This window comes from Atta colombica, unplaced genomic scaffold, assembly GCF_001594045.1.
Source record: "Atta colombica isolate Treedump-2 unplaced genomic scaffold, Acol1.0 scaffold29, whole genome shotgun sequence".
In the NCBI taxonomy this organism is placed as follows: domain Eukaryota; kingdom Metazoa; phylum Arthropoda; class Insecta; order Hymenoptera; family Formicidae; genus Atta; species Atta colombica.
The window spans coordinates 590754-616319 of NW_017259392.1; the positions used below are offsets into that span (position 1 = coordinate 590754).

A 25566-nucleotide genomic window follows, 5' to 3' on the forward strand; every position below is an offset into this window, starting at 1 on the left:
ATGTTTTTATTACAATGATAGAGGAAACCTTATCAAACTGTATCAAACTTAAAATTTGGCCATAGCATCTTAAAGTAAAGAGATTGCAAGTTATAATTTAAAAAAAACGTCCTACAATAATTTTTCGCAAAATTATCGTTAGTTGTTAAAGTTAATAATTAAAGTTGGTCAATTTTTACCCAAAATTTTTTATGCAAATAATTATTTATTAATTTTTTGATGCGATGATTTTTTCGCGTATACAGAGTGTATTAAAAATCTGGAAAAGATCGAATATCTCGAAAATAAAGCATTTTTTGAGAAAAATTTTTCAGACAAAAGTTGTAGGATTTAAAAAAATTTATTGACTGATCACATCTATTTGATCTTGGATGATGTCGTCAAAATCAGGTTAAGATCAAATCGATTTTTTTTAATGGAACACCTTATTTTTGATAGCAGAATCTAATAGTTCGTGTCAAGAACTTTCAAAACACTGCAGTTATTTTTCATTACGTACTTTTTGAGTTATTCATTACGTACTTTTCAAGATATTTGACCGTTTCCATACTTTTGATACACCTTGTATATTCTGATTTTTTGAATATGTGTGCGCGCGCGCGCGCGCGTGTGTGTATGTGTGTGTGTGTGTGTGTGTGTGTGTGTGTGTAGGGTTTCAAAATTCGAGGACATGGATTGTATATATATGATTGTATGTGCCAAAAGAAGCAACTTTTTTCTCTGGCAAAATTGCGTTGAAACAGTATCTACTTTTTAAAGAGTAAGTTAATGAATAAGCTTTCCGCGTTACACATGGAGGAGCGGAGTATACACACGGCATGTTGTGCGGCCCGGCATATGAGCATGTACGTTATTATTTTACTATTTTGTTAACGAGTTTATAAAAACTATGCATATGACTATGACATTTAAATATCATAATTATTCAGTTGTGAATAATTCTAATCTATTTATTTTACTTTCAGTCGTTTCTTCAGCGATATCAATTAGAAAACATTTGCATTTGAACGCAATTTTGCCAGAAGAAAAAGTTGCTTCTTATGAATGTATTGTTTATCCCCTATAAAATGCATTTTTTTTATTTTGATATTTTACTTTTTAGCATCCATATTATGAACGATTAAAGATAGGAGCTATTTTGAATATGGCGAGTTTTGAATACAGCTTCATATATGTGCGGATTAATTTCTTAGTAGTAGTTGTATATTACAATTGCATTTTTTTTTTTTAAGCAACAATGTATTTTCATTATATCAGTGGATTAGTCTCATAATTTTGTGTATAAAAGTATTAAAGTACAGTTATCAAAATGTGACTCTAAGAAATTAATCTGCACACACATATGACGCCGCCGGAGTTACCATATTCAAAATAACTCTTATCTTTAATCATTCATAACATGACTAAAAAGTAAGGTACTGAAAAAAAAATGCATTTTATAAGGGATACATTCATGATTCCCGATCGAAATTTCAAGATAACGTTAACCTTCTTTATTAAAAAATATCAAATATCGCAAAAAAAGCTATTTTTTTAAGTATTAAACCTCAATTATCTTGGAAATCTGACGTGTTAAAATTTTTCCGTTTGCGACATTTTCAGCATCCAAAAATCTATTAGAGACACGTAGTAAGTAATTGTCCAAAGTAATTGAAAAAGAAATATTTTGTAAACTAGTATAATTGTTAAGATTATTTGTAATTTGAATCGTGAGAATACAATTTATTTGTAATTTAAACTAACCCGGATCGGGTTGAAACTCGCTACAATCGAAAATGCTAATTAGTATTAGCTTTTATGCCCATTTTTGCTATTGTGTTTATTTAATGTTAATCTCGATTCAACAAACTTCATTTTTTTCTAATTTTTTAAGTATTAGAAAAGATGAAGAATAAGTTAAACCAAGATTAAAGTTGATCTACATTGGTAGAAACGGATATAAAAGCTATACTAATGGCGTTTTCTGCAGTTGGTTTTGATTTAGGTTAATTTAATGACGCTGTAAACTTTATACCTTTGTCCAGCTGGCACCCCCTCCTCTCCACCATACCGAAATAAAAAAACACATAGCTTACAATTTGGAGCAATTTATGAGCTTCCAAACTCCGCAAAAAAAAATTTTGAGCTCGTCTCGATTAGTAGGAATCTTCATTTAAAGGTGGGGGGAGGGGGAGAGGGGGACTGAGTGGACGTCCACTCAGCATCTCTATCCCTTAAAATTAACAATAGGAAATCGTTTCTGGAGAATTAGGAGCTTTTTATGAGTTTTTAAATCAGTGCTCTTTCAATTTTCGAGCTCCATCTCCAAAAACTCTTCAAAGCTAGTTTACACTCAAGAGATCATTGAAAATAGGATTACATCTAAAACTTCATTAATGAATATTCTGGCATAAATCTAGTACAAAAATATATAATCCTTAATTTTTGAGCTGCAACCTTTAGCAGAAAAATCATCTTGCCCTTTTCACGCATGAGAGATGTTCCAGAATGGAAAAATAAATCATTTTATGATAGGAAATTATCTGCTGATTTAGAAGCTACGCACAAACCGATTTTTGAACAGCAACCCTTTAGCAGGAAAATCACTTTTTGCATTTTTCACGCAAGAGAGAACTATGTTCCAGTATGAGAAAATAAATAATTTAATGATGGAAAATTATCTGCTGATTTAGGAGCTTGCGAAATACGCACAAACCGATTTTTGAGCTGCAATCTCTTAATCGGAAAATACTCCTTGTTTTTCTCACGCAAGAGAGAATCATGTTTTAGAATGGGAAAATAAATCATTAATGTCAATAAATATGTAATATCAACTAATGACTATATTTAGCAGACTCAACAGTTGAGTAAGCGCTCGCTGCTATTGATGTACTCTTCTGGATCTAAAATTCTGATTGAATGATCTAAGAGAATATACACAAATAATAGTGAACGTTCACTCAACTATTGAATCTGATGAACGCAGCCAATAGCAAAGCATTAATCCAAGGTCGGTTCAAAATCCGCTGCAGTTGAAAACACTATAAATCAGTGATGCACAACCTTTCTTATGCCTACTGCATACTAAACACGATAACGATGAGCAATAAGCGATATTTAATAAAAGCTCTGCTTTTTCTCACGTGATGATGTAAAGCAGAGTTCTCACCGCTCATCGCCCATCGTCCATCGCATCCAGTGTGTAGTAGGTATTAAATTGGTGGACGGTCATTTTTAGTACCGAAACCGTAGTTTCGCAAATCTTATGATCCTATGCCACAAGTGCCACAACTAAATATCCGCGCGCAAGCACGAAAGCATAAATACGATGTTTCCACGGAAAATATGTTTGTAATATCATTAAAATTCGCACAAATCGAACAATTTCTTTAAACAAAATGCTTTTTAATGAAAAATTAAATTACAAAAATTATAAAAATTATAAAAATTATAAAAATTATAAAAATTAAATTATAAAAAATCCTTTTACATGGCACTTGGGAGATCCCTGTAGAGCACAATTATTCGATATATCCTCCATTAGTTTGAATAACGGCTTCTATTCTTAATTCGAAACGTTCGCACGCACACTGTAATGTAGCTCTATCCATGACAAATGCTGCCAATAGTGATCCCTAATGCATCACATGGAATGCCAAGACTCATTTGTGACCCTTTCAACAACGCTCCATACGTAGTAGTCCATGGGATTTAAATCTGGATTGTTGGGAGGCCAGAGCGAGAGCTGAGACAAGCAACTCGGCTTGTCCTGCAGCTTCAGAGAGCATCTGTCGTATCTTTAATGTGTACGATTTGTATCGAAGGTCCTCCTCGGCAATTCGACGCATTGTTGGATCGCTTACATACACAATCGATGCTAATTTTCGACGATTATTCTGGGTCATTCGAAATCAGCGCTTGAGTCCTTTCAACGACTGCGGGGGTCCTCGCGGTGCGTTCTTTCGAGTGACTCTTCCTTATTGGAAACTTCGTTGGACTGTTCTAAAGCTGTAAATTTTGCCACAACGTTATAAACATTGATTTTGGATGACCCCTTTGGATATCCAAAGAACGAATTGTTTCTGTTGATGAATGCCCAGCGAAGACTTTCGATGATCGTAGCTCTTATACTCCGCTTCTACTTAGTTTCAATATTGCAGCCATTTTGAGAATGATGATTATTTACTTAGAAGCATCATTTTTTCGGATGCCAACAACAACCTCTGGCGGAAACTCAATATAGCGGAAAATTTAAATTAAAATTTGTGTGGATTTTAGTGACGCATCCTATATGTATGTAGCATAGGATCATAATTGTGTGAAATTACGTATTATATAGGGTCTTTCAATAGGGATGTTCGAAATTTGTTAGATCATAGTAGTCATGTTGTTAAAGTGACATTTGTTAAATTTATTGTGAATTGTTTAGTAGTGTATGGCAAATCACTATGGAAAGTCATAGTGTTGAGCAACGTGTGCAAATCATAAAATTTTATTATCAAAATCAGTGCTCCGTTCGAGAAACGTTCCGCGCATTACGTGATTTTTATCCTCGCCACAACCGTCCTGCCGAGTCGACTATTCGACATTTGGTGGCCAAATTCGAGTCAACTGGTTCGATAAATCAGTCAACACCAGTACGTCGCTGAAACGCAAGGTCTGCTGAAAACATCGCTGCTGTGCGTAAGAGTGTACGGGAAAACCCGAGGCAGTCAACGGTTTCTCGTCGTTCACAAGAACTTGGCCTTTCTGCGACTTCAACTTGGCGAATTTTGCGTCGGGACTTGGGTCTATACCCCTATAAAATTCAACTGACTCAGGACTTAAGATAAACAATATACCATAGACAACGCCGTGTATTCACTGATTGGGTTCTGGAGCTGGTTGGAAGTTAACCCAAATTCGCCAAACAAATCATCTTTAGCGATGAGGCCCATTTTTGGATGAATGGATATGTGAACAAAATTGTCGAATTTGGGACGATATCAATCCACGCGAGATACACCAGCTCCAAATGCATTCCGAGAAAATCATTGTTTAGTGCGGATTTTGATCTGGCGGAATCATCGATCCGTACTTCTTCCAAAACGAAACAGGCGTTGCCATAACCATCAATGGCGAGCGCTACAGATCGATGATAAGCAACTTCTTGCAGTCTAAAATGGATGATATGGATACCGATAACATGTGGTTCCAACAGGATGGCGCTACGTGCCACACACCGCATGTCACGATAGACATTCTGCACGAGCGATTTGAGGGCATGGTTATCTCGCGCGGCGGCGACGTGAACTGGCCACTGAGATCGTGCGATTTAACGCAGATTTCTTCCTTTTTTAGACTTCTTCCTTTGGGACTATCTTAAATCGCAGGTCTATACGAATAAACCGCAAACAATTGATGCTCTCAAAGTCAACATAACAAACGCCATCCAGCAAATTCAGCCAGATTTATGCGAGAAAGTCATCGAAAATTGGACCACTCGAACTACGTGTCACTAAGCGAAGCCACGACGGACATTTGAGCAACGTTATATTCCATACTTAATGCCATAAAATATTCTTTCAAATAAAAAAAAATTGAGTGGATATCTCACACACAACTTATTTTATTTAAAAATCGAGCGTCCTTATTGAAAGACCCTTTATATATATTGATTGAAGAATTAGGCATGTGTGAGTTAACCGTGCGTTCGGTGGTGCGCTTGCTCATTGGATCAAAAATGCATTCCAATGAATATTTATAAAGTTCTGTTGGAGCGATTTAAACGAAAGGAGTCAGATTTTTTGCATAGATTAATAACTGTTGATGAAACTCCACTACTCATTCCTAATACAAAGGAACAGTTAAAATGAATTGCGAAGTATAAACTTGATCCGAAGAAGGTGAAGATGATTTCGGCTAGAAAGGTAACTTTTTTTTGGAATTGTGTTCATCTATTATTTTGAAAAAGATAAGACAATAACGGGAGTGTACTGCGCATCATTAAGCTGAAGGTAGAAATTGCGAAAAAACGGTTGCATTTCAAGAAGAAGAAAGTGCTGTTTTCAAGATAACATACTGTCTGACATTTTGTCGGTTGCCATGATAAAAATCCACGAATTGATTGATCACTCACTGTATTCAGATCCCACAGCGACTTTTTGTCTATTTCCTAGATTCAAAGTTTGGAGAATAGCAGGTTATTGCATCCGTAGAAGCTTATTTTATCGACCAAGACGCCAATTTTGAAAGGGTTAAAGGTAGAAGCATTATTGAAAAGTGTCGATTTCAAAGAAGTATTATGTTGAAAAATAAAATTGAAATTTAACTGAAAAAATACTTGTTTTTATGTTAGGCTCAGATTACCCTCGTATGTATATTGTTTTTCCCCATAAAAAAAAAGCTCAAAGGATATTTAAATCAGGGAATCGGGAGGAGGGGAAGCTGAGCCACTACGTTTAATCCACTACGTTTAACCATATTTAAGTACTCTCACATTATGCACAAATGGAACTCATGTATATAGTATCACTGAATCATCATTGATTATTATCTTTCAATTCAGGTTCTATGGCATATGTTCTAAGAGTTGAGATAATTTATCATCAACAAATGTCAAATGACATAGCGATGTGTTATGTCGTTCACTTCTTGCCGTAACATTCAATGAGTGCATTCCGAGTGAAGCACATGATGTATTATTTTATCCTTCTTTATTATTTGATAAAGACAAATGATGCATCATGCGCTTCATGCGAAACTCGGAACGCACCCAATGATTCAATGCATCTTGCATTATCAACTATTATTAATGCTAAAACTATTTCGATTGGTCGAAAGAAATAGTCTATTTATGTAAGAGTAGACAGATTAAAACAGATTAAAACTTCAAAACAGTGAAAATCCATACAAGCAATGACTTTGCTATTCACTTTTCTTAGCAGTAAAATTTTTATTGCTACAGATTTGCAGTGAACAGATAAATGTTTCACGTTTACACGTGTCTTCGAAAAACGAAATAAAATCAGAGCCTTAGTAAAAATATCATTAGATACAGAAAAAATATTTTTAAATTACAATAAGAAGCTTATTTCTGAAATGTTTCACAAAAGAACAGAAAAACAATATAGATCTAAAAAAAAGATATAGAATTCTGGATGATATATAAGGTATAGTAAAAAGAAATCCATTATTTTTGCATGAAATTGAAGGCTTTATTTAGTACAGTTAGAATAATCCGATTTAGGTCAAATATGCACCGTTTTGTTCGATAACTTGTTGCCATTTTGTTGTGCAATGTTTAGCTCCTGAGCAATCGAAACAGTGCTTACATGACGGTCGGACTCGACGATTTCCATTATTTTATCGCCATTTTCAACAATTGGCTTTCCAGAGCGTGGTGCATCTTTGACATCCAAATTACCGGAACGGAATCAACGAAACCAAAATTGCACGTGATTGGCTGTTACAGTATCAGGACTATAAACACTATTCACATTTTCAGCCGCCTGCGGCTTGCGTTTTCGCCTTTATTGAAGAAAAACTGTAAAATATGGCGTATTTTCTTTTTGCTGGTGTCCATCTTTGACGCGCACTCAATACTGAGTCAAGCAATCACAAAACTGTCTGAGAAGTTTTTTTAGTACGAAATCTTATCTTTCTAACGCCCTCTAGCATAATTCGATCGCATTTATACAACGCGAGATGCAAATTACTAAAGCTATTGGAAAAATAATGGATTTTTTTTACTATACCTTATATATGTTTTTATTTATTAAATTTAACTTCTAATAAAAACAATATATTTCTAATAATAGACAAAATTTAATTGAGTCTTTGTTCGTCTGATATTGTGTACATATATAGCATCATTCGAATTTTATTATCGTTATAAGTGTTTCCATATCAAAAGACAGTAGTGTCTCGCGCATATAGGTGCGCAGCGCGAGATTGCCCCGTGTCTTTTACGCGAGTCAGCGAGTTACGAGCATCCGAAATTATCCTCCATTATCAAAATGTCAGATGACAAAGTGTAACTTTGAAGAGCATAACTCTGAGCGAAATCTATAAAAATCGTCGGAACTATAGGAAATCGTAGAACTATAGGAAAATGCCAATAAGTCGGCTGGAACTGGCTATTATAAGTACTTTACTCTTGTGATGCGGTGCCAGCGCGCGGGTTTAATTATTACAGTATTTAAATAACTTAGAGACCGGAACTATTGTTAAATCTCAGGAACTGTAGAACTCTTCGAGAACTATAAAATTTCATAGTTTTCAATTGATTGTTTCGATTCTTGCGGTGCAAGTTAATTAGGAAGTTAGCACCGCAAATTTTCAAGTGTTATTTTTTTTTAGCTAAATCAACGGAACTATTTATAAAACCTATCAGGAATTATAGAATTATTGCGGGTGTCAATGAAACTCTTAACAAAACTTGCGATGCCAAAAGATGAGGTGTCAATTTCACACACGTATACATACCTTTATCTTTTAAGAGTCTTTTATATTTGCAATGGAATACAACATTTGATTTCAAAAAATTAAAAACAAAGCATCACAAAATGAGAAAATTTTATTAAAATAAAATTTTTTATGTATAATAATTTGGCACTGCTAGATCAAAATATAATAAAGTAATCATTAAATAATATTGTACTAAATAAGAAAAATAATGAAGAGATTTAAGAAAAAAAATGAGATGGACTGACAATATAAGTGTGCGTGCGTGCGTGCGTGCGTACGTGCGTGCGAGCAATTCGGGTAGGTATGCGGCTTAGATTTAATATAGGATAAGTATTTATATGCGTTATATATTGTAAAAGCTTATATAATAGAATAATGATTTTAGATTTGTAAGACATGCGGTTTAAGTTAGATTTAAAAGTAGATTTAAAATTAATTATCTTAATTATAATTTTAATGTTAATGTTAATTAAATAGTAAATATCATTTATTTTTTTATGTAACATTTACTTATTATATTTTGAGATCAGGCAGCTAAGTTTTTTACATAAAAAATTTTATTTTAATAAAATTTTCTCATTTTGTGATGCTTCGGCTTTAATTTTTGACATTAAATGTTGTATTCCACTGCAAATATAAAAGACTCTTGAATAGAAAGATAAAAAAAGATAAAAAATGTATTATTTTTTCTCGTTAATTAAATGTTATATGTTGCAATAAAATGTTCTTTTCGCAATTCGCATAATTTGAAGATTTTATTTCATTTTTTTTTTTAAATACATACATACGTACTACTGAGGGATAATTTATAATAAAAAATTAATAATATTATCTTGAATTATATTATTGATGTAATGATTCTTTTTGAGTTTATGTAACAGTTTTTATGAGTTTATGGGAGATACACACTTGACAACTTTTTTTATCTTTTTTAAAAAGATAATTTTGTTGAGATTATATTGGATATGGAAAAAAGTTCGTGGCGATTTTTTAGTAAAATTAAAGTGTTTTTCTTAGAGTATTGAAATCAATTTATTTAAACCAAATATGCTCCATTATTTTTCTATAATATTTTATCATTTTTGGGGCAGAGCCATAATTCCATCGCCATAGAATTTCTGTGGTTTCTGATCGAAAAACTGCTTCAAGTGATTTTCACAGGCCTCTTTTGAAGCTAGCTTTACATCATTAAGAGAATTCTGCAGAGACCTAAACAAATGATAGTCTGAGGGTGCTATGTCAGGACTATACGATGGATGCATTAAAACTTTCCAGCCAAGCTCTCGCAATTTTTGTCGAGTCATCAAAGATGTGTTTGGTCGAGCGTTGTCGTGATGGAAGACGACACCTCTCCTATTGATTAATTCTGGCCGCTTCCTCTCAATTGCTTGTTGTAATCTCTGTAATTGTTCACAGTAGAATTCGGAATTAATTGTTTGATTAGACGATAACAGCTCATAGTGAACGATTCCCTTCCAGTCTCACCTACACACAACATCACCTTCTTTCTCGTCAATCCAGGTTTTGCGATTGCTTGCGCCTTCTTTCTTTTCTTTATCCATAATCTTTTTCTAGTTGGATTGTCGTAGGTAATCCATTTTTCATCATCAGTTATCATTCTCTTCTCTCTATCCAAAAATGGCTCAATTTCATTCCGTTTCAGTAGCGTATCACAAATGTTAATTCGGTCAATCATGTTCCTAACACTTAACTCGTGAGGACCTCAAACATCGAGCTTCTTTTTGTATCCAGCTTTGTGTAAATGATTTAAAACTGTTTTGTGGTCGATGCCTAGTTCCCTGGCAATCTCCACAGTGCTCACATGCTTATCACGCTCGACTTTTATCATGATTTCGGACTTTTCAGTGATTGGTCGACTGGAGCGAGGTTCATCTTTCACATCGAAATTTCCAACACGAAAGCGAGCGAACTATTTCCGTGCTGCTGATTTTGATAGAGTATCATTTGATAGAGTATATTCACCGTAAATAGCACAAATTTTTTCACAAGTCTGTGCAGCATTCTTGCCTTTATCGTAGTGATACTGCAAAATGTAGCGAATTTTTTTCTTATTTATTTCCATTTTCAAAATAAAATAACTTTTGATCCACTTCACCGATTTCAATCTTTTTCGGCTCAAAATAAAGGTTAAAATGTCACTTTTTAAACGCACGTTTAGTTGCCGATGCGATTAGTAGTTGCCGACTGCTGAGCATTTAATGCCATCTAGCGGGAAAAACGCCAAGAACTTTTTCCCACACCCAATATTAACAGTGATATTAACGTGAATTTGATTAATTTATATTATTGTATATCTACATTATCTTCATATAAGTTTTGCAGAAAAATGTACATGCATATGTTTCACACATTTCACCTTCACAATTATTAAGTGTTTTTGAAAACTATAACTTATTTATTCGTTAATTAATGGTATATACACAATTTTTTAAAAATCTTCCTTTAATTAACAGCATCTGTATAATTTTATCCAGCCACTCAATTTACCAATTATACGGATTCTATATAATCATTTTCAACATATCTCTGAAAAATTTTTATGCTTCGACATTATAATTTCAACTGAAATTCTCTCTGTTTTAAATACTCGGACTACTCTTTCTCGCCGTTAAACAAAGAAATGATTAGTTTTATTTGGATTCATGACATATTATTATTGCATATATTATTCAAGATATGACACATTCGAGCGTCAATTATATTATGCGTTAATTTTATCGGGATTTATGGGATTTTTATTATATTACTGGGTTATAATTTTTATTCGGCTGATGAGGACTAAGTGAAGTCGAAACGTTTCATGAAATTTATAAATTTGAATAAAATAAATATCACAGTGTATCTATATAATTCATTTTAATTTGTGACCTGGGTAGTTTCTATATTTAATGTGTGTAAGTTACACGAGCGTAAAAAGTAATACTGATTATTAATTTTATTTTGTGATAGCTTTATAATTTCTTTATTCATTTTTTTGTGCTATTAAAATAACATTGTTCATTTATTCTAGTTTTATGTATTTTGATGATTATATATGACCATATACTTTGCTGTGTAAGAATAATTATCATTATGATTAACTTTGAATTTTATCTCATCAATAAGGGAATGAAAAAATTAAGATAATTAGTAAAAATAAAACACATGTTATTTATTTATGAAATATAAACTACAAATTTTTTTCAAATATAAATTATTAAAGATTTTTTTAAGATGCATCAAGTGAAATTGTTAAACTATTATGCACAATATTGTTATTTTAATAGATTGCATAAAATATAGAAAATATATTTTTATATTTTTTACTATGAGCCGACACGGCGGGCCGCAAAAATTTAATTGAATGCAATTGTGCATCACTGTATTAGATGATCACTCTTTATTCAGTTAATTTGATATCCTATTTCCAATCAATTTATTGTGATTTTCATATCAGATATTAAGGCTCCCGAACAGTTACCACAGCCATATTGAATCGTGCCATCAGAAGTGAGAAATGATATGTTATTAGCTATGTTCAACAGAGAAAACTATATAATCAGTTAGCGCTTAATGATTCTTTAATATAAATAGTTCTTGCTGCTTTAGTTCTTCGCTGAATTTAAGTATAGGAATCATATTAAATAATCACTAAATTTTCTCTGTTGAACACAATCAATTTTTGTTATGTATCATTTATAAATAATGACAATGTGGATGAAACAAAATGATGAGATAGTTTTAAAATTTGTAAAAATGGACCAAAACTTGCTTGCTTCACCTGATAAGAAAAGATTCAGTGCCAATTTCACGGCGCGAAACAGATCGATATTCATAGTCGATTCTTACATTTAAGACTGCTTAAATACCGTACTTTTCACACGAAATGCGCGAAAAAATATGAAAAAAATCGTTTTTTAAATATTTGATCTTAAAAATGACTGTCGGTAATTATCATTGTCATATTCGTAATAATAGTATGTCAATCGATAAGAAAATCGGGGAAGAGGGGGGGAATGTTACCTTTACGGAATTCTATCCAAAAGTAAAAAATATATATAGAATAAAATTTTTCGTTTATTTTCTGTTTAGTTTTTGAGAAAATCGAGTTTAAATATCCGCTACATACGTATGCTATTACAGCTACGATTCATCCAGCGCCGTATAACACATATAGTATTTATAAACAATGTTTACATGGAATCTAAAAGTTATTAGATTCAAGAAAAAATACAAAGAAAATTTGTAATGAACAAAATTTATTTTATCAATTATAATACAGTAGAATCTCTCTCCAAATGTGTTGTGTGCGCATCTGCACCTAATTGTACTAGGTTCTCACAGTGTATGCAATGTAATTCCATAGGCAGTTATGTTCAACTATTTGTATAATATATTCTTTTGTGATACATAATATGTGATACATATGACTTGTTCTGCTAAGGTTATGTACACTATAGTGCACTTTGATAGATTAGCATGCGCAACTGCGTTTGCGCAAGTATACGGTGATTGGCAGACTTATGCTGTAGAGAGGGTACTCTATAATTTTGGCATTCCACTCTTATCGCCTCATAGGTTAAATTTAGAGAGACTCTATTGTATAACTCATCGTTGTGATATTGAAAACTGACATAAGTGTTCGACTGATGGAAGGGATAACATGGTGCAGTTGGACAGTGAGGTCGATTCTGTATTTTCAAATAAGGTGAAAATTACAAAAGTGAGCAAATTTACTAGGTTGACCAATGAAATTATCAGTATTCTAATAAATTCGCTCACTTTTGTAATTTTCACCTCGTTTCAATAGAATAGAATCGATTCTAGTATCTCTCTCTAATGGTGAATTCAGCACCAACTCTAGTGCTGTCACAGTATGTGCAGGATGCGTTCGGGGAGATGCTATTCGCGCTATTTAGCGCTACAAACTGTTCGCGGAGTTGCAGATAGTATTAACAAACATGATCATGACGTCAATAACGGTAACGTGTTACGTCACAACTGTGCTATCAACGCTATTCTTTCGAACTAGTATATTGGTAGCGTTTAACATTCGTCAAAGTTAGATTAATGTTTATGGGCATTCTCGAGTGTCACCAAACTTTTCTCTGTTAGAATTTCGTAGAATAAACGTACGTACGTAATGTGAATTTCAAATTTTATCATAATGAATGCAATCTCAATTTTAATCTCTGCTGCTTGCTACTAGGCTGGAGTGAACATAATTCTTGCTTATGTATCATATTTAACTTTTCAAAGTTTCTGCGAAGTGCAATTTGTGCATTTGATTTCATTATAAATGTGAAAGTCAGAGATATCTTGTTACTGGCAATTTTTAATTCCCGTGTACGAAAAGAATTACTTATATACTTTATTGCAGTATAGTGCGGCAGGTATTCCACTGCAGATGCTTAAGATCCTTATTAAATGTAGCTTCTTCTTCTAAAATCGACAATGGATGCTCAAAGATTCTTCCTTTTATCTGATTAATTTATTTAGTGTAACTATTAATTTTTTGATTTAGTTTCTACATTGTTCACTTCGGCAAGCTATCATAGAGATTGCAATTGAGATTGCATTCTGTTATTCACTACGAGAAAATAAAAAATTTACGTTACAAATACTTTTTTAAACCTTAAAAATTTATAGGAAAAAATTTGATTAGTGATTGAAAACAGAATCTCCTACATTAACTTAACCTCAACGAATATATCTCTCTGATTACCTAGCTACGCTAGGATCATTCATGGAGCTTGCCAACGTTATCGCGCAACTGGCTTCAAGAACAACATTGATAGCGTTTGCGTCATAGCGTGAATAGTGTCTCCCCGAACGCATAGTAGCAACTCTCTGTCGGCATCTTTGTTAGTTTTTCCTAAAATGGAGTGCGCACGCGCGAAATAAGTAAGTTCCTAGTAGCGCCATCTGAATTTCTTTCTCAGTTGCTCTTTTTTTCAGCTCTCTCTCTCTCTCTCTCTCTCTCTCTCTCTAGGTCTCTATAGGTTTGTACATCAAAGTATATATATATAATCTAAATAAAACTAAAAGAAATAGATTTATAATTGTAATGCATTGCAAAATAAAAAATATACAAAAATAAGAAAATATAAAATTATATAAACGTTGTATGATACAAATATTATACTGTAAAAATATTTTAATTAACGACTGTAGTATACGATGCTTGTTTTCTTGCTAAATCGTTTGCATTTTAGTAAATTATTAGAATTGCACCACATAAAACGCAGATTTCTAGTTAGAATCCAGCAATTATACGTATCACTCAATATTTAAGCAAGATTGACGAAATTGGTGTGTTTGTAGATATGCCTGTGTGTGTGTGTGTGTGTGTGTGTGTGTGTGTGTGTATGTGCGTGAATGTAAATGTGTGTGTATGATTTCAGTTAATGGTTCACCTCTCATTGCATTGTTGTTTTATTTCCACTTTTGTTGCTGGTGGGCTTTGTAACAGCAATTTTGCTGATATCTAACCATTTGCAAGCTATTAATGATTATTGTATTGTATTTTATTTTATGTTATGTCTATAGTCTATTGTATCATATTTTATGTCTATTACTCTGTTAACATATAGTCTTAGACTATATGTTAACATATAGTCTTTCTCATAAAGCTTCGCAATAAACTAAATTAAACTAATTAAACTAAACTAATCATAATTTTATTTTCTTCTATCTCTTTCTCTGATCCGTATTTCAGCTCGAACATTTAAATGGCCCTGAAAGAGAGAATGGAAAAAGAAAGAAGTGAGACAGAAGTTTAGGTGGCGTTACTAGGCAACTTATTTTGCGCATACACACTTCATTTTAGAGATATACACATAAAATCAGGAGAGTTGCGCTACTGTATGCTGCCCTGACATGGTGCTAAAGTGCAGAACCTTTAGTGCTATGCCAAATGTTAGTGCAATATTTCTTGAACTCGTTCGGTTCATTCGGTTGATTCGAATATAAATTCAGCACTATACGGCTCAGTTTTCATTTGCCGAATATGACAATCTTAACGCATTGAAACAGTGTGCACAAGCCGAATGTGTAGCACTGAAAAAGTTCACATTCAGTGCGCACTAGTGCGGTCTGCCGAATATTAATTTCTGCTCTCTCTGTCCATGGATTGTTCATAAAATTCAAGGGCTACAACTGTGAAACGCTAAATGTAGATGGTACTTATAGCCCGTTTTTATTTTAAAACTGTCTTAAATATAATGTCTTAAGATGTTAAAACAGTTTTTGGATTGACTTACGACATTATATTTAAGACAATTTTAAAATAAAAACAAACTGAAAATCATTTACAAAATGCATACCATTTCATGTTTCGCGTTTCAGAAGTTTTTGTAGCCCTTGACCTTATGAACAGTACATAGACAGAGAGGACAGAGATTTAGAGAGAGACACTGTCCAATTACACACATCATGTTATCCCTTTCATCATGGTTTGACATCATAGATCGTAGAGCATTGTTTAGGAACACTATACGCGTCTGACGAACCTTAGCTTAGCCGTAACAGCATATGTTTGCAAATTCGATTTTCTGGAAAACTAAGCAGAAAATCGAAAAATTTTATTCTATATATTTTTTTACTTTTTCATAAGGAATCACATCGTATCCGCTTTTACATATTATTCGACCCTGTATAGCTATATAACTATTATAATAATTATGTATTGAAAATTGAAAATTATTGAAAAAGATGTTCGAAAAGAATCGAAACTTCTACATTTCTGTCCTTATTTATAGCGAATTCGATTGGGCGCACTCAGTACGCACTAGTGCACATTAAAGCCATCGTATACAAAATAACGTAAAGATATGTTTATACATAAACATAGAAATCGATTAAATCCTGAAGTACTCGATACATTTTATTGTACTATTAGGTAAAATATGTATTTTATAATTCGAAATATTTGCACTTCTATACTTATTAAATATTTCATTTTTATACTCAAATTAAATCAGTGTACAACAGCTTTAATATGCATCAGTGCATACTAGTTCTTCCGAATTCGCCATTAATTAATAGTTTTACTTATACACACGAATACATCAAATATCGAATCTTATTGGGATTATTATTGGGAGTACAAATAAATTTCCGCCGTTTTTTTATCAAAAATTAAGCATTTATTGTGAAAGGTACATAATGTTTTATTCAAAGTAATGGCCATCGCTAGCCACTACTTTTTCCCATCTTTCTGGTAGCATGTGGATACCTCGTCAGAAGAATGCTTCATCTTTTGAGGCTATCCAATCATCGATACAATTTTTGGTATCTTCATATGATGTGAAGTGCTGCTCACACAGGCCATGCGTCATCGATCGGAACAAGTGATAGTCGGAAAGAGCAATGTCTGAAGAATACGGCGGATGGAATAGAACTTCCCATTTGAGTATTTCTAAGTAGGTTTTGACCGGCGCCGCAACATGTCGAGCATTATCATGCAGGAGAATAATTTTGTCATGCCTGGAGTGGGCGCGTTTTTCCTTGAGTGCTCAATCTCATCAATTATGTTCGGTAGAGAGCCCCAGTAATGATCTCGTTCGGTTTGAGCAACTCATAATACACGACACCAAGCTGATCCCACCAAATACACAACATGAGTTTTTTTTCCATGAATATTCGGCTTGGCTATCGATGTTGAAGCATGGTTGAAGGTGGTCCCCATGATTTCCTCTTCTTTAGGTTATCGTATTGGATCCATTTTTCATCACCAGTGATTATACGATGCAAAAACTCTTTATGCCTGGCAAGCAGCATTTCACATGTGAAAAATCGGCGTTCAACGTTTCTCGGTTTCAATTCGTATGGAACCCAATTCCCTTGCTTTTGAATCATTCCCAATGATTTCAAACGATATGAAATTATTTGTTGAGTCATTCCTAATGTAAGTGCAAGTTCTTTTTGCGTTTGGCACGAATCTTCATCCAATAATGCTTCCAATTCCGCGTCTTCGTACACTTTTGGTCTTCCGCTACGTTCTTTGTCTTCGATATCAAATTCGTTCTTAAACTTTTAAAACCACTCACGACAACTTCTCTCACTTAAGGCAGCATCACCATATGCTTCTACAAGCAATCTATGAGCCTCAGCTGCAGATTTCTTCAAATTAAAGAAGTAAATCAAAAGTTCCTGCAAATGACGCTTATTCGACTCAAAACTCGACATTTTCGTACAAAAAAAAATATATGATGATACAAAATCGCTAATATTTCAAGGTTATGGTATTGCCAGATGTCCAATCTTACGATATGTCGTTTTACATCAAATAATTTTAACTATAAGTTTATTAGTAGCGCCGTCTTTTGCAAACGGCGGAAACTTATTTGTACTCCTAATATAATGTCATTTATATTTTTAGAGCTCAAAACCATTCATATTATTTTAATTTGTAATTGTTTTAAAGTAATAACATATGAATATGTTGTGAAAGATACAGTTCTGTTAGTTACAGTCGTAACTAATTATAAGTGACTTTAAAGTTTCATTTATTATTCATACGCGTTCATCCCTCAACATATTCTCCATCAATATACAATGAAATTTTCCTAACTATAGTATTCTGTAACTTTTTCATTCCCCTTCCACATATGTACACGACGTCATGCATAAACATTTTCAGTGTTAAAATAGGTCATGTTGCGTTAGCATCTGCATTCTCACTCTATGTGCAATACATGCTATTTCTTTTTAATACTCTATCTCTAATGTAAAAATGGGGATAATCTCCCTAACTTCTCACAACCCCGCGTAGTAGAAGTTATAGAAGTTCCACTGTATACTGATTATTATAAATATTTCAACATTGGTTGAATTGGGAAAGGTATCCGCCTCAGATAAGGCGTTTTTCAACAAGGGCACAGTGTATAACATAATGAATTATTTCATTTTTATCCAATGTTGGCAAACAACAAGGATGTAATGATTCACTATGTTACACTGGAAAATGCCCACAGTCAGGAAATTCGAAACCTCTGACTGAAATAATATTTTTCGCAATAAATTCTTTACAGTTCTCAATTCTTAAGATTATTAACATTATTATTAAATTAACGAATTTAATTTGTGATATTATTTTAGCTTCAGTTTATGATAACGTTTCAAATCTAATAGTAATCGGCTCATTTATGTAATTAAAGATATATTTTTTTTAATTCAATTTATATAGAAGTATTATTAAATACCAAGATTTCCAACCTTGATCTTTATTTGGCGCTTCTTTACTTATTTATATTGTTCGTAATGGTCTAGTTTAACTTATTGTTAACTTATTGTTAACTTTAATTTTTATCTTACATTGCAAATGTATGGTTCATGCAAATGTATTTGTTGTAATGAAGATCTGAATTCTTTTAAAGTCATTGAGAGAACATTTATTGATAAGTTTATTAAAAATGTTTTCTAATATTTGCAACTGTGCTTAATTGTCTTTAAACATTTCTTATTTTATCACTTGCAGGGACGCTGTGTCAACCTATAATATATTTGCAAATTCAACTCGTCTACGACGTTTTAGTACCAGTGTAAGATCATGTTACCTATTTCTCTCTTACTTTGTATTATTTATTACTCAGCTCAATATTGGTTAAATATTATCTAAGTTTCTCTGTTATTCTAGTAGTAAAATTCGAAATGTAATTATTTTCTATTTTAAATAAACAAAAAATTAAATTTATAATAGGTTAGAAAAAATGTAATATTTTATTTTATAACGCTATAATTCTTTGATCAACTTATTTGACTGATACTGGGAGCTTTCCAACAAGAGACATAATAGATGATATAATGTAACACAGTGAATCATTACATCCTTGCTGTTTGCCAATGTTGAATAAAGATGAAATGATTACTATCTTACACAGTGTCGCTTATTGGAAAACTCCCACTGTGTTTTATCTCTATCCTAAGGTTTTTTTTTATTAAAAGCTATGTAAGATACAAAGGCTTCAATGAAATAAATCAAATTAAATAAATGAAAAGCTAATGTCGGCCAGTGAGCCGACACTGATTATTCTTGTATAATAAATTATATTTAAATAATGAAAAGTTACAAGACATTTCGATCCCTAATTTGGATCCTCTTCATTACAGAAATATAATAAACATTAGAATATAAGGCTTTTTCACTGATAGGTATTGTTAAGCTATTTATTATTCATATATCAAAAGTCATCAAATGTCAACGTCTTGAATATTTGGCAGAATACTTAAGCGATAGAATAATGAACTAAAATATTAGAAACATTAAATTATTGTAATCAAAATATAAGTTTAAATCTTGACTTACATATTAATAAAGCAAAACGTATTACTGACAAAATAATAATGCGCATAATTAAATCAAGATATGTGCTGTATGACATACTGTAAGCTTGTGAGAGATGGTCAGACACTGACTACGTTTATATACAGGGTGTCTGAAAAATCGCCTGCAATACTTCAGAAAGTAATTCGAGATCCAAAAAGAAGGAAAAAAAGCTATATAAACATAGATCCGGAAATAAGTCATTTCTAAGTTATAAACACTTTTATGTTAAAAAAATTATAATTTATTTTTCATAATCACAATCATAATTTATTTTATAGTTTTAACATAAATAACATAAATAAAAATACATTTCAGACTATTTTAGCGTTATCCAGAATACACCGTGGAGGCATAGTCCGTTTGGCCTTCTTTTTTATTTTTTTTATTTAAAAATATTTTTTACTTCACTAAAGGTATGCCAAGCGGACTATGCCTCCGCATGGTGCATCCTGGTTAATGTCAAAATAGTCCGAAATGTAGTTATTTATGTTAAAACACTATAATAAATTATGATTGTGTTTATGAAAAATAAATTACAATTTTTTAAACATAAAAGTGATTATATCTCGGAAACTATTTCCAAATCTATATTTATATAGCTTTTTTTTCGTCTTTTTAGATCCCGAATCACTTCCCGAAGTATTGCGGATAATTTTCCGAATACCCTGTATACACAATAATAGATAAAATATAGAAACAATTGAGAACAATTTGTAAATAAGTCATAATACAAAGAGCCAGCAAATTTTGGATAAAGAAAAATTTCTTAATAAAAGATTGATTTCAGAAATGATTTTTATTCAAAGACAAAAGAGAGGTTTAAATTTGTAAAATCACGCAGACTTGTTGAATCCGTTGTGGACGATTTATTTACACAAATTTTTGATTGTTTTTATATTTCATCTATTATCTCGTATATATGTATAAACATAATTATCTGAAAATCTTTCATAAGCTTACAGTATATCATACAGTATATATATCTTAATTTAATTGTGTGCATTATTGTCTTGCTATTACTTTATTAATGTCGAAGTTTATCTTATATTTTAACTACAATAGTTTATTTCTAAATATTTTAGCTTAATATTCAACACTCACCGCTTACATATACTATCAAATATTAAAAACATTATACATTTGACTTTTTATATGTGAACAATAGCTTTACAATATCTGTCAGTGAAAAAGCATCTTATCCTCTAATTTTGTAATGTTTATTATATTTTTGTACCGAAGAGGATTCAAATTAGGGATCGAAAGTCTTGTAAATTCGTTATTTTATATAATAATAAATATAATTTATTAAATTATTACACAAAAACAACCAGTGTTGGCTCATTTTTCATTTGTTTAATTTGATCTACTTTTTTTTACTTTTAGAGCCCTGGTAATGTTCCTAGATTGACACCACGCGTGAGTCAGTTAAGACAGGAAGAATGCGTGGATGTCGCTGGCCGGGAGGCAGCACACGAGAAGGAAATTCATAGTGCCATGCAGATATCGCAATCATGGGAGGATCTCACTTTGGAGGCGGAAGGATTATCATTCAAAGATTCAGAGTCTCCCACGCAGCTTAACAAAATAGAACGACCGAAGAGGCCATTGGATCCTCTAAGTTTAAATCTGTCTATCACCGGTTCACCGCTGTGTTCTTCACCTTCCCCTACAAGATCTGGATTTAATCAAAGACAGTGTTACTCTCCTGGAATTCACATCTGGAAGAATAATTTGTCTCCTAGTCCTACTAGAAAGGCATTTGCTACGAGGTAAAGCTTGTTCAGAACATAAATTTATCTCGTCTGAAGTTGTTGCATAAAATTTATGTATGGTCATATTTAAAAAAAAAAGTGATTAATGCAGTTTATATTATTTTTTTCATTGTTTATTATTTTCTACTAATATTTCATGAAATACAGACGCAGTTTGAGTCCTATCGCGATAAGGCCGAGCTGTTTAGGGCCAGTCAAAAGAAAATTCGAATTAGACGAGACTGGAATGGATCACAGTTTACAACCACCTGTAAAACGCACTTCTGGTTTATTAACATCAGTTGCATCCAGGTTGCGTATATTTTTACAATAATTCTCTATATATATTATACTCTATATATATTATACTTAAGTATATACTTAAATATGATAAAATTATCAAAGTAATAATTCTTTTAAAAGTATAAAAGAAACAATCATAGATCTGTTTTTTATTCCTGCATTCTTTGAAACTGGTGCGCACAGCGTTAAGTAAAAGTGAAACAAACATGTATTTATTTCACTGCAGGAATAAAAAATAAATTTAATATGTGTGTATCTCTATAATATAGTTTCTTTAATTCAATATCTTCGCAGATTGGATGCTCTGTCCAGCCCACTTCCTGGAACTATCAGTTCCGTGGGCACACCCGAATCGTTATCGAGTGCGGATTCACCTAGTTTCTCTTTCCGACCGGTGGATAGTCCATCACCAGTTCGTGTAAATCCGAATAGCGATAGCGAGTCTTTATCAGATGTGAGCAATCAAAGCAAATTAATGGATCAAATACGTGCCGATCAGATCAGTCAGGATAATCACAGATGAACAAGAGAGATTGTGGGACACGCGAGAGCTTGGAGATTCGACGTGTCATATTAATTCTTCTCGGCATATCGATGTAAAGGAGAAAGTATTTGTATCACGCATGAATCCAAAAATCGCGAGCATATTCTTGTTGTTAGTCTTATCGTAGACAAAGAACAGTAGTGTGACATGAACTTTTTGGAACTTTAGTGCAAGTACGACATAAGTTTAGAAGAGAAGCACTTCTAAATGTGCATCTCTAATACTTTTTCGATGTACGAGTAAGCGTAGCGCCAATAGTGTTCTTTCCCTTTAATTAAATGCTAGCCACACATATCGGTGAAAAAACGCTTTACATGCCTCCGTATCGTTCCATATCTATGACTGGAATGATTTATTTCCTCTTTTTATCTTTGATTAATTAGCTACACAATGATTCTGTATATATCGATTAATGTATGCAAGATAAGCCTTTTTTTCGCTAATCGTCTATCCATTCTATTCAATGATTCTTAGCTCTTGTTATCTATTTTTAATATTTGATAAGTTTATTTTGGGCATTGGATAATTTTCTCTATCCAATGAATTCCTAAAGAACTATTTGTTATATAGATGATCAAGATTGCGTTTAATCACATTTAATCGTGTTTAATTGTGTTGATTTCGTAATATTATACAGATGGTTCAATCAGCCCGTTGTCTTTAATCATTTTTTTTTATTATTATATTATTTCTGCCGATTTTTAGGACTTTATTCCCATCTTAACGAGAAGTTTACGTTGACGCAGTTAAAATCTCCAGGCTCGTATTCTTTAGTAGTCAGCGTAAGTGCTAATAGAAAATCCTGAAGTTTTCCCTTAAAAAAATGTTCAAAGTGATAATTGCATAATATAAAGATAATATATTCGAGAAGAGGTGTAAGAATACCCCAATATTTCGAATTTTTTAAATATGTCTGACAAAGAAACACAAGCAAATGTCTCGCTCCGATTGTAATAAGCTTTGAATATGTTAAAATATAGATAAAAGATAAGAGACGTATATTTTTTATAATTTGCTCAATCGCATGTTAAGGAAATGAAACTCTCCTTTTTGAAAAATCAATTTTCTTCTTTTTGAGTGAATATCTAAACCATAAAAGATATAAAAATGTTTTAATTAAATAACTTATAATAATTATAAATAATTTTTAAACAACAATTTTCAATCAAATATATATAAATATTCAATAAATAAATAAAAATTTTGAATAAAATATGTTGATAATAATAAAAATGTTTATGTAAATAAATTTTCATATAAAATTAAAAAACATTTTTAAAGTTTTCGTATAAAACACTTCTAAAACTTTTTTTTTCAACTTTTGTATAAAAAACATTTTGTTTTATAAATGATATTCTTTAGACGATATTCATTCAGAAAAAAAAAACATCGACCTTTTTTCAAAAGAGATGATTTCATTTCTTTAAGAGGATCTTAAAATTGTCTGTTTTGTCAGTAGAACTTACGCACATACGATTTATGTACGAGCATTGACACATTGCTATATATTACTAACTACATCAATATCGCACACATATATATATATATATATATATGTATATATGTATATACAAATTTTTTAACTTTAAATTCTAATCTTTTCTGTTAGGTATCCAAGAACTAATTCTAAGAACTTAATATTATTTGTTCATGTAATCCTTAGTCGAAATCAAGATTGTTTTATGTGTATAAAGTATAAAACTTGCAAATACTTATATTTATGAGTTGACGCCAGGAACAATAATAAAATTTCAAACTTTTTTTCGTTTTTGGCATAAAATCGACCTGTTTAGATCATTATCGTTTATATTTTTTTTTATGGAAAAGGAAAAAAATATTTATTTGAAAAATAAATCGATTTAAAACAAATGATTTTAAGATACCTTTAATGTGCAATTAAACACTTATAAATATGTCTCTCTTATTTTTATCTATCTATATTTTATATCCAAAGTTTATTATAAAGTCACAGCAGGACATTTGAATATATTTTCTTTTGAATCATTTTTAGGGGAATAGTGAGAATATGTTGCATATCCTCACATGCAAAAATCAAAGATATCTGTAATCTACTTTGAAAGGAAAAATCCACAAATATTGTCTGTTTTTCCTAGCTTCCAATTATCTGTCAAAATTCATGGCCAGGTGAAACTCTAGTACCAGCGTATATCGAACATTAATAATATATATCATTTACGTAAAAGCGCTGCTGTAGTTCATGAGATAATGATCTTGTCCTGGATGTATATCAATTGCCCACATCACTAATTGACTAATTTAAAATAATATAATCTCATTGATGAAGCAGTGAAAAATTACTAGGAACAGGCGATGTGAGTGATGTGTGCAATTGAATTGCAAGTGCGCCGCTCCCTCTTGTCCTATGCATTAATAATAATAATAATAATAATAATAATAATAATAATAATAATAATAATAATAGTAATAATAATGATGATGATGATAATAATATATAGACGCGTTTGTTCTAGATTTCTCCGAACAATATCGTACAAATGGCTCTGTTTTCTCTCTGACGCTTTGTTTACGAATAATGACGTCATGTAGACTCCGCAAGATCTTCCTTTTACTTAAACCAAAGCATAAATATTAAGTTTTCAAGCTCATACTGCATTTAATACTCCTTTCCTTCTCCTTTTATTTTCGTCAGCTTGTGTCGATCAGACTCGTTTTTATGTTTCTGAAGAAACACATCTCTAATAACTACACATGTTGTGAAACATGTAATAATTTCTGGAATAGAGTCGAATTTTCGGTTCAAAATGATTTTTTCACCAAAACCGAAATTTCGATTAATTTCAGTAAAAAATCAAAGTTTTGATTTCGATTTCGGCCGAAATTAAGAGAAAATTTCGGTAAGTAACCGAAACTGCAACGGCGAGCATTCGAGAAACTATACGTTATCATCGATTGATCGGTGCCGATTGCTGCAAACTTCGTCAGTACTCTTTTTCTTCTTTATCCTTTTTCCTTTTTTTATTCGCCAAGTCGCTACATATCTAGTGCCTGAAATTCCTTCTAATTTATAGAAAATTCCTTATCATTTAAGGAATAAGATATTAATAAAATCTTATTTTTCAAAAATATATAAATTTCACATATTTTGACATTTTCCAATGACTCCAAAACTGTAGTGTTTGTAAGATTTATCTAATTTCGATTTTGGTTTCGATTGAAATTTAATAAAAATC

The 25566-nt window shown here is 31.9% G+C and overlaps 1 protein-coding gene across 2 annotated transcripts in view; it reads left to right on the forward strand.

The window, feature by feature from the left end:
• LOC108689997 (protein FAM122A) overlaps positions 1-25353 on the forward strand; it is a 29451-nt gene extending 4098 nt beyond the window's left edge. Inside the window, exons 2-6 of one of the 2 annotated variants that reach the window (XM_018197026.1) lie at positions 18908-18971; positions 21140-21525; positions 21676-21819; positions 22105-22264; positions 24847-25353. In XM_018197026.1, the coding sequence (XP_018052515.1) occupies positions 18908-18971; positions 21140-21525; positions 21676-21819; positions 22105-22264; positions 24847-24891 (799 nt within the window). In that variant the 3' untranslated portion in view covers positions 24892-25353. Of the gene's footprint in view, positions 1-18907; positions 18972-21139; positions 21526-21675; positions 21820-22104; positions 22778-24846 lie in introns of those variants that run through there. The other variant, XM_018197024.1, reaches the window with a different exon arrangement.
• Positions 25354-25566: the final 213 nt, after the last annotated feature.